Source organism: Amphiura filiformis, chromosome 13, assembly GCF_039555335.1.
Source record: "Amphiura filiformis chromosome 13, Afil_fr2py, whole genome shotgun sequence".
Taxonomy (NCBI): domain Eukaryota; kingdom Metazoa; phylum Echinodermata; class Ophiuroidea; order Amphilepidida; family Amphiuridae; genus Amphiura; species Amphiura filiformis.
The window spans coordinates 45,733,029-45,744,237 of NC_092640.1; the positions used below are offsets into that span (position 1 = coordinate 45,733,029).

An 11,209-nucleotide genomic window follows, 5' to 3' on the forward strand; every position below is an offset into this window, starting at 1 on the left:
AGAAGAAATGACCCACTTTCATAGTTGCATCGGGAGTTTCATTGACCAAAAAAAACGAAACATCTTTATAGCAATATCACAAAAAATGACCTATCGTTATAGTGAGAGGATGAAAATGCGACCCGTATGGGTGGCTGGCATGTTGATGTACCTACCATTTTCCACTGAGTATCCCCCGGTTCGATTCCCGACATCGCCACATATTTTGCTTCCATTTCTGAACCGAAAATTGTTTACTTTCATGTGAAAGTGTACATAGGAAATATGTACACTTCCTCAAAGCACACTGTTTAATTTAACTAACTAAAACAATTGTGGAAAGTAGGAATACCATGAATACCATGCATATGACTGCAATATCCATTATTAAGTTTGTTTACCATGTTCACCGACCTTGTCCATGTTGTTGTAGACAATGGTGGGATTAAGAGGGTATTTCCAGCTCTATTTCGGACTATTTTCTGTTAGTCACTGTTCACGTCATATATCCGTGACTAATTTTGTTTAAATAAAATTTGTAACGCAGCGCAGTTACATCCAGATTAATAGTTCTGTTGCAGAAAGGGGTACTATTATAAGGGTAAGTTCTGATTTATTTTATTATTGTATCACCGCTCTAAATATTATTGATGCCTACAATACGAAACAAACTAGATGTAAAAGTATTACTTGTAGTAGTATAGCAATAGTAGTTTAGTCAATATTTTGTTGACACTTAAATAACATTATGTTACAATATTTGCAGTAGGTTATCAATAAATGTTTTTGAATGTTATGAAAACGTTTTATACCCTTTATATGTCCTTTATATATAACCCGACATTTAAACGTTTTCTGGCAACCTTTTCTGACCTTTTGCGAATGATGTCGAAAACGTTTTGTGTAATTGTGTTTGCTGGGAAGGTAGAGGATTATAATTATTATATCAAGATTTATTGAGCGCATCTCCACAAAGACCAATGCGCTTAACAATAATTACATAATACAAATAATTACATAATAAAACACACATGCAAAGTACTTGATACAAAAATACACATCAAAAGCCTTTTATAAAAAGGAAACAAACACAAACTTCAACAACGAAATATTTAAACAAATCACGATCGTATTTCAGCGATGCAATCGGCAAGCCAAGACCGTGCAGCAACTGTATCTTCCTCAGACATACATCAACATATGTGATGCGATCAAGCAAAATCAGTCGGAACTCGGAAATATTGATTTTGAGATATAGCCAAACAAAGGAAATATTTTCTTATGTTTCCTATTGTTTTGGACACTCTTTAATTGCTCATATCTTTGTTATTGGTTCAATTTCAATGGAGTTTTCTGCAAAATCCAGATTTGTAAATGCTTTTTACTATTCTATAAGAAACTGAAAATTTAATATTTCCGAGTTCCGACTGATTTTGCTTGATCGCGTCACATATTATCAACATAAATGTGGTAAGCTACCCGATAACGGCTGATGATATTAGCGAAAACATTTGGAATGAACAGTCTCTTCTAAAGACCTTTCACACTACTTCCCATTCCAGAAAAATACAGCACTAATTTTTTGGGATAAAAAAAATATTATTCTGTTTTGCCAAATGAAACATAGCTAAATTCTAATCCTTTTTTTTAGTTCTAACTGGCAATAAAAGTAAAATTTTAATCTTTGGCCAATTTTTGGAAATAAGGGCCAAAAACATGCGCTTTTAGGGTGTTTTCCGTATGCTGTGACAATCAACTCCAAAGACTTGTACTAAGACTAATTTCAATTTATGCATTCTAATTTTTGGAAAAGATATGTTTCGTTTTTATAACCAATCATTTAAATATAGCAACACAGTAAAAGTGATAATTAGAGCAAAATGTCGGCATATATTCAATATTTTGAATGCTTAGACTTGTTCCAAGTCTTTGATTTTTGTGATTCGATTGTCAGAAAACATGCCAAAAATGCATGTTTTTGGCTCTTTGTTTTCAAGAAATTAGTACAATAGTGAATTTTTCTTTTATCTCCAGTTAGTACTAAATTAATGATCAGGATTGAGCTATGTTTCATTTTGCAGAACTTTAATCGCAAAAAAATAGTGCTGTATTTTTCTGGAATGGGGAGTAACTGCAACATGTCATCATGAACATTTGAATTTATAGAATAGTTAACTTAAAATTGACAAGACCTGTACTGTATGTAAGTAGACATGTCAGCTCCACTAGTACAGTTTATTTAAATATGAATAAAATAAATAAATAAATAATTTCTTTTTACTATCTTAACAATGCTCATCATTTATGGGAAGTTGGTAGGCTGAACACTGATCAAATATCTGACAATAGGATAACTAAGTTGGACAAATTAATTGCTGTGAATCATTTTGTAGTTTTGATGCCTTATTTGCCAAGACGTAGGCCTACTTTCATATTCGAGTGTCCACCGGAGGCACTAGGGGGGAACAGATTGTGCCGGCAACATGTTCCTTTTTATATTTGTGATGTCAGTAATGTACTTTTGAAGTTTTATTGGAAAACTTACTGTATACATGATATAAAATTGGATGGTTTGAACCCAATACACAAATTTATTGGTCGAGCTATGAGTTTTAAAATATTGGACGAGACGAAGTCGAGTCCAATATTTTTAAACTCATAGCGAGACCAATAAATTTTGTATTGGGTGAAAAAAACCATCAAATTTTATCATTATTATGTTATCAGAATCTTTTCTTGGTCAAAAACATGACTTTTGGTAAAACATGTGATTTTTGTTTAAAAACACGAGTTTTGGTAAATAATGTGATTGTTGTTGAATGAGCAAGTCAAAAATGAATTTTGGTCAAAAAAGTGTAGAAAACTAAATTTTCTGGGAAAAGTAAGCCTATCCAACAGTCCAAGTTTTGAGTCCAAGTGTTGATTATATTGGACTCTTCAACTCTGTACAAAATATAGGAAGGAAGATTCTGAGAACATAATAATAGGTTAACATTGGTTAAGGCTAGACGTGACAAATAAAGTGAAATAAATGTAAAGATTAAAAGAGGCAAATAATTGACCTGTTCCAATATTCTGTTTATGGTTCATTACGCATGTGAATTAAAGACAGCAATATAAATGTACTGCATTAATAATGCAGTACATAAACTAGGAAAGTTACAACTCAATCTTGCATGGAAAGACGTGAACAGGGTAAAGCAATGAATTGTGGTGACAAAATAATGTAAATTTTCGGAAGCCTAAATAGAAGAGTAATGTATTTTATTTCATTGCTTCCAATAACAATGGGACCAATTACATATAACATTTGTCAGCAATGACAGTGTCAATTTGACTCAAATTGTACATTCCCGTACAAACAAGTTGTTTACTTCCTCGTCTGACATGGTGTAGTCATACGAGGAAGTTTTTTGTTTTTCAAACGGAGGGTATCCAATTTCATTACCATGATTACGTACTATATTTCCGCCATGGTTGAATGACATTGGGCCCCGCTCGTCTTCTATGAAGGGTGCTTCTTTCAATTAATTCTGATAAAAAAAGAGCCAACTATGTGTGTATATAATTATGATCTCATAAGTTGGACAATATGATGGGAAATTTCATTACCACGTCAACATTAACGTGGCATGCAGCAAGAGGAGTTAAACGTAACTTGATTGTGTGGTGAACTCACAGTTGGCAAAAAACACCCCAAATGTGTCATACGTCATCGTTAAAATAAGATATCGTTTATTACTATAGTTGCGATTTTTACGTTGTACCCAACTCTCTGACACTGCCTATAGTTCTCACCATTGTATTAATATTTAACCCTTGTCTTACTGGTGTATTTGTTGGTTTCACGCTTTAAGGAGGAGTACGGTAAGATAAACATATTCAGACCATTTCAAGAATATTACTTAAAGGATGATTTCGTGATCCTATCATGCTCTTTTTATGACATTTTTCAGTAGATATCTACGAAAAAAGCTTATTCCCAAAATTTCAGTTAGTTCCAATTTTGCGTTTGAGAGTTATGCATGATTTAGTGTATTACACTGCTCCATAGGCCAATGTTGTAATTTCGTTCTGGTATACCAGAATGAAATTCAAATTTGGCGTTATTTTTGCTAAACGAATTAATCTGCAAGAAAATGTTGGTACATAAACATTATGTAGCCAGCGGTATCCAGTGGTATAAAAAAATCTCTACTTTTTTGAGAAAAGTGGGAGGATGAGGCTGTGGATCACGAAATGCCCTTTTAACCCTTGTTTCTTTTGACGTATTTTTCGGTTAAACGTTTTACCAAGGGTATTAACCAACCCCAACCCTTATGGATTTCTGTACCTTTTACACTGTTCTATTTCATATCATAGGATAGCTATGGGTCTCCGCTATTAAATGATACCAAAATAAATACCGACATGCCCTAATCATGCTATTGGATTTCTGGTTATTTGAGCGCTTATTTGAGTGAACTGAAGAAATATATTGAGGGACCACTCCCTTACTAGTAATACGATCATTAATTAAGTATTAGTATGTACTTGAAACAGGCAATTAGAGAATAAAAGATAGGACTTTGTCTTTTGCCTATCCAATATCGTGTCATAATGGATGAGCCAGTTACAACAGAAATATGTCTAGCCCCTAGGTCTTGTGGGTTAGACAGCTATTAGTAATTGTCGCGACTACAACTAGTTCTAGCTTAGCTTCTATTTCCTAAAGTTCTACTTTTATTAATGTCAATAATTTGTCAAATTTTTGGTACATACTTCATTCTTGTGCTTTATTCAGGTTGAAGTTGAAACTTTTATATACTATGGCTAGCAGTCGCCCACCGCGTGTTAACAATGAAGATATTGCTATACAACATACATATCTGCAAGCTTCAAACCAAGATGGCTACCTGACACCGAACGTTAACAGCAGGACGCACGCAGGTTGGTATGCAAAAACATAGACTTGAAAAGTATTTCTGGACGATAAACGCTCTTTTGCACATCGTCCACGCCAGGTAAAGAATTATTTTGTACAGGCATCAAAGCACTTGTCTTTATAAACTGCCCGCCAGCTGCTGAGAGTAGCTTATATTACAAAATGAGCTAATACTTGTATTTCGCGCTCGGTGAGCGATTGGTTAAAAAACAATCATTGGTTAAAACCAATCGCTAATAGCTCAGCGATGTAATTATATTCAGCTATAAGTTTTCTTTCAAAATAAACAGGCAAATCTATTGTCACTGTATTGTTGAAGGTCGAGTCTTTCAATGGTCTGTATAGAATAGTAAACTCAGGGACAATAAGATCACATTCCTCCGTTGCCTATTGAGATAAATTGATTTTATTCATATGATAAGAATAGAGTACATGGTGTGATATGATGTTGTAGATTCTTTTGATGTGATTATATTCTCAAACTCTTTAATATATACCGTTATTTTTTGCAGTTGAATATATATGTTGAAAGAGTATGATAAGCGTTACACGGCCCTGCAAGGTGTTAACACTTCAAAGTGTTCATAGTTCGGGTCGCTTGGGTTCAACCCCCCGCACAGGCGTGAAATCCTACGTAATATGTATCATTATTATTATTATTATTATTATTATTATTATTATTATTATTATTATTATTATTATTATTATTATTATTATTATTATTATTATCATTATTATTATTATTATTATTATTAGATGAGCCTATGCCGGTATCAAATACAGAGGAACCTTACCACGAATACGATACAATAATTGGTACTCCGGCTACTCCGACTGATCGTCATAACGAGCCTCCGGCTTCTCTGGCTAATCGTCATAACGAATCTGGTAAAATTATAAACAAACAATGCTAATGAACATAAAGATAGAAAAGAAAACAAAGAAGAAGAAGGTGAAATTAGAAGTGAGGAAGGAAGAAGAAGTAAAAAAAAAAAAACAACAACCTTTATGTTGCAAAAGAGACAGTTTGAAGATATTCAGTCTCAGAATTCATCCCTTATTACCTTTGAACACTGGCTAAAATGACAATGCATGCATGTGTTTTTAGTATATAGTAGACATAGTAATTTTTTTTTATTAATTGATTAATTAATTTAATTAATTTTCATTCTATACAGCTAGTAACAAGGGCGGACGAATTTGTAAGCGATGTATCAAAATTTGGATTCATATTATCGTTTGCGCTGTTGTTGCTGCAGCAGTCGTAGGAGTGTATATATTGGTGCAGAATAAGACAACAAAAATCAAAGGTAACTAGGAAAGTTCAATATTTGCACGCCAGGGGGTGGGAGATTTGACCAAAAAATATCGACCAAAAATATCGCGTTCCCCCTCGCGTCCACTCAAAATTCTCGGATTGCCACCTTTTGTTTCCCTCTTTTTCTCCATTTAAAACTTATACATTTCCCCCTCATGGTTCAAGTAAAAAATTCAGATCCCCTCAAGACCCCAAAACAATTCGGATTCCGCCATAAAACTCTCCCTGACGTAAATGTTGAACGGTGCTTTATTACGTCAAATGGTAGACAACGTAATAACTACTACAGGGAATTAAGCCAACAAACACGACGAAATCAAAACTGATGTGTTAACGAAAAATACCAAAAGAATATCTTCTTTCAAAACAGTCCAAATTCAATCTTAGTTTAAAAACCGGTTTTTTTTTAATATTTTCCAAAAATGAGCATTTTGGCCCAAATTTGACCGCACAGATGAATTTATCAAGTCTTTGCCATTCTGAATATGTATGCTTTTATAACTTTAGCCCAATAATTTAGCAGTTATGCGGCCCGAAAGTTTCCATAATTCCAGGTTAAGACCACTGTTAATTTATATTTATCATTTGATTAAATATTTTATTTACAGATGAGGATTCCAATGCCTCAGCGACTTCAGCGACCACACATTCAAGTCCTGTAACGGGAAATATACTAACTGGTCAGTTATGAGGGATGCCACTATAAAATGATTTAGATTTAGATTTGTGCATTTATTGGGAGAAGTATAGAATCAGTGCTGGGTAAACAAAAAACACAATCTATATTTAATATTATTCTATTTTGTTTAAACACAAATGCAGATGGCGATTCTAATGATTCTCCGACTTCAGTGACCACAAAATCAAGTCATGTAACTGGAAATATACCAACAGGTCAGTCAGTTATGAGGGATTTGACGAACTAGGCCACCCTAAAATTCATTCGGATTTTTGTATTTTTGGAACAAGAACAGATATGCTAATGAAGCGAACAAATGCGACCGTAGGCATGCTTTAAGTTTTACTTGCATCAATTTAAAGAATTTATTACCAATTAATCACATGTAGTGGTAATTTAATTAATTGAAATTACATTGAGATGTAGATTTTAATCAATGATCATGTTTTATGTCTAATTGATATTCTAGTTTGCATTGATAAACTAGGAATGGAAAATGGAGATATACCCGATGGGAGTATTCAAGCATCATCGTTTCTGCAGGACCCCTTCCAGGCCACAGTATATTACCCAGCCAAGGACGGAAGACTGAATGGTGGCAGGAAATGGGTACCAGAACCGAATGATCCTCAACCTTGGATTCAAGCTGATATAGGTAACAGGCAGGGGCGTAAACTAAACCAGGGAGGGACAGGCAGAAACCTGTCCCCTCGGAAAACATTTTTGGTAGAAATCAAGACGAATCAGGGTGAAATCCAGAAAAAATGATTTTTAAACAGATATTTTTCTATTTTGCTTTACGAGCAATATGAAATCAATAAATCCTATGAAAATCAATCAAGGCCTATCATACGGTATACGGTAATTCTCCTAAAACATTTCCACCCAAATTATGAACCCCTCTTTAAATAGTTCTGAACTGATTTTAGATTATAAGACCCGACCAGAATTTTGTTATTTTGTCTCCAAAATTGTTCAAAATTGTTGCAGGTGTCACTGAATGACCCCCAGCTTTAGTAGCTTCTCACCCAATGAGCATTTTTTTTTTGCGTCAAATCTCTCATCAAAAGACCGTCTTCGTCTTCCGTGTACGTACATTATTGCCTACATACAGTAAACATGATAAAAGGAACCAACATTTCTTTTAAAGTTATCAACATTACTGCAATTGATATTCTTTAAAGGTTATGCGACAAATGTATTCGGAGTTATTACACAAGGTAGTGGCCGATTTATAGGTCTAGATGGAACTGCAGTTCTGGAACATTGGACGACGTTATTTAAAGTGTCAACCTTCTTGAGTACCTATTCGAAAGGCGAGAGGTTCATTATGGATCACGATGGAAACGTAGAGGTGAATAGGAATATACTCTTAAAAGTCACTCATTTTAGACTGCCAACAGCCCTAGAGATCACTCACATTTGTGCCCAATAAAGAGTTAATTGTCATTCTTTTGTGCAGGAAATTTCACTCTTGGTTGCAGTTATCACTGTAGTAAATTCACAAAGAGTGAATTCCACTCTTACATTTAGAGGGCAATGACTGTAGTGAATATCGAATACGATCATTTATCCCATACTTAGCAGTTGTAACAATAAACCAACAACTGTAAATGCAGTATTAAGGCAAATGCGAAATGCGTTTTTTTTAATCCATGTCTTGAAATGGAAAAAAAAATACCCTTTTCGCTTCAAATTGGAATGAGAATTTACAGTGGGTTTCTCCGACACACACACACAAAATCATATTTCTTCATATTCAAGAATATTTAGTAGTTTTTCACTATGCTCGTTTGTTGTGTAATGTGTAATGTGTTTTATATTTTTTTGTGCGATTTTTCGGGGTTTTTTTCTTTCTTTTTTCTTTGTAAGTGAAAAAAATTCAAATGCGCACAATAAGCCGTCAAAAACAAAATGCGAGCGCTACAGGAAACAACCATTTTTTTGCCTTATTTAAATTACATATACTCATAAATATTCATGTGTGTGTGTGTGTGGGGGTGTAGTCATGAAGGGTAACCGTGGCGCATTGGATCGTTTCTCCCATACTCTGCAGGATCATATGGAATACACTACCAGCACACTTAGCTTCTAACCAGGATCTGCAGAGATTCAATAGAGAGGTTTTGTTATCTCCCAAACTGTCAGCGTTGAATGCTGTAGTGTCTAAATTAATAGCCAAGACATGCACAAAAATGACTGGATATGCATGTTATTTGTGATAATAATATTAGCTATTGACTTGAATAATATATTCTAGCAAAACAATTACACTTTTCTTTTCGCTTTAGATATTTCCAGGCAACTACGACATTAATAGTGCGGTGACCAGAATGTTTCCCGAGCCAGTATATGCCCGTATCGTGCGTATCACTTGCCTGGATGGATCGGACAACACCTATTTGACTTTGAGATTCGAAATATTAGGATGCAAAGGACCTTGAACAAACAGATAAATCCCTGACACTTATAAGACTAAATCAAGTAAATAGTAGGGCTATGAACTTGCGAAGATTTTGAAATCTAATGTGAATTTCTTTGTTGCTGACTCAAACTCAAGGACCATATCTCAAAAACGTGCTTAAACTTTGAAACATGCGTACAAATATCATGTACATTTATTCTCTTGTTTATTTGCTTGGTGTACTCTTGCACATTTATGCGAGTACTTCTGTCACCTCGAAATCCAAGATGGCGTCCAACACGGTCATCACTTTCACATACTACAATATAACGTGATCATGACGTGATTTCATTGAAAAAATCTCTCTTTACATGTTGATACCTAGGTTAGCGGGTACAAGAAACTTGGCAGTGATATTTCAGTGGAGTCACAAAGGTGTTTTATACATTAACATTTTATTGCATATTTCCAATCGAATTTACCAATCGAATTCTTATTTTTTCAGATAATTTACTTATATCCAATCCAGATACTAAATATGTAAAATTTACAATTAAATATCTTGTACCAAAGTAAAGATATACTGTGTGACAGTTTGAAAATGTGTTTGTTTCAAATACGCAAACAGTGACTGCCCGATTCTAGCTATGACCTGAAGCTTGTATTCTTAAAAATGGTTTATTTGGAAAATACTGTCTCAATTGGTTGGAGAAATGCAAAACTTCTTTTGATTAGGTGCTTTTTAAACCGGTTGTAAATAATTCGTTTGTTTTGATCAAATCATGCAAAACGTTGATATTTTTTGGAATAAAGGTGATGTACGGCATTAGTGTCAGAAATGGGCATCGGAATCAATTGAATATATTAATACAAAACCCACCCAAGTCCATACTTGGCCAAATTGAGTTAAGCATGGGAAATTGTTGCTATACATAGGACTGTCATATGTATGAAAGAACAACTCAAATTCATCCTCTGTGTCTATTGAGCATGTGAAAAATAGCATGTATGAAATAAACACTCAAATCCAGGATTTGAGTCTTGTAACACATTGATTGAAATCCAGTATGTATAAAAGTCCACTTGTAACACATTCATTGCTGGAGAGTGACTTTTGAAAAATAAAATGGGTTTAATCAAGGAAAGTGTGTGGTTTATATTACATGGCAGTATATGCTTATCAACATTATACATACCTGTGTGCTTTATTTTGTATTATCTTACTAGTGGTAATCTCATTCCAACATTGTTGTCTTTGTATAGGATTCAAAATACCACCGAAGTCCAGCATTTAAAATGATCCCCACGAAGTCCCTGAAATGCTAATCGTCATACCTAATACAGTTTGACCCACTCATTTGCACATAAAACTTACCATATTGACCAGGTAAATCTAACTGAAGGAATAAAAATGATACACAGGTGTTTTTCTCAAAATCACTTCTCATGGACTTTGTATGTTTTGTATTTATGTATTCAATTAAAAAGCAGCGCGTACCTCATTTCATTATGCAGTGATGCATTATTAAGTGATGAACTTGTAGCTTGTAATTTTTGATACTGTGCAATACATGTCGTCGGCCGTATCACATACTGACGTATTTGCAAAATACGCATTTCGAGAAAATCGAACTTGAAAATCTAGCGATTTTCATTTGCTGCATAATCTTGATTAAAATATTATTGTCGATTAAAACCAGTTTAACAGTAATGCAAATATACCATATTTTCAATATAATTCACTTATCACTATCAGAGCATAACTTATTCTGCAAAAAATCAATATTAAATAAAATACGTCACTATGTGAAAAGGACTAATGACAATTTCTCCGTTCAAATGACAAATACGTCGCGCAAATACGCCAGTATGTGAAATAGTTGCGCAAATACGTCAGTATGTGAA

General features: G+C 34.1%; 1 protein-coding gene across 4 annotated transcripts; it reads left to right on the forward strand.

Moving 5' to 3' along the window:
* The first annotated feature begins 431 nt into the window (after positions 1-431).
* LOC140168414 (uncharacterized) lies at positions 432-10,878 on the forward strand. 4 transcript variants are annotated; one of them, XM_072191802.1, is made up of 9 exons: positions 433-580; positions 4,763-4,908; positions 5,660-5,791; positions 6,082-6,213; positions 6,830-6,901; positions 7,044-7,115; positions 7,370-7,555; positions 8,085-8,254; positions 9,192-10,878. In XM_072191802.1, exons 2-9 carry the CDS (start codon positions 4,788-4,790, stop codon positions 9,342-9,344), a joined length of 1,038 nt encoding a protein of 345 aa, XP_072047903.1. In that variant the 5' UTR covers positions 433-580; positions 4,763-4,787; the 3' UTR covers positions 9,345-10,878. The 4 variants fall into 4 exon arrangements, with proteins under 4 accessions (XP_072047906.1, XP_072047903.1, XP_072047905.1 ...); XM_072191804.1 differs by lacking the exon at positions 433-580 and adding an exon at positions 3,114-3,174; XM_072191803.1 differs by lacking the exon at positions 433-580 and adding an exon at positions 3,510-3,846.
* The last annotated feature ends 331 nt before the right edge of the window (positions 10,879-11,209 follow it).

Excerpts from the sequence above, each read along its gene's own strand:
- LOC140168414 (XM_072191802.1), top strand. The coding sequence starts at position 4,788 with ATGGCTAGCAGTCGCCCACCGCGTGTTAACAATGAAGATATTGCTATA. Across the intron at positions 5,792-6,081 it reads TAATCGTCATAACGAATCTG|CTAGTAACAAGGGCGGACGA; the intron begins GTAAAATTATAA and ends CATTCTATACAG. Across the intron at positions 8,255-9,191 it reads ATCACGATGGAAACGTAGAG|ATATTTCCAGGCAACTACGA; the intron begins GTGAATAGGAAT and ends TTTTCGCTTTAG.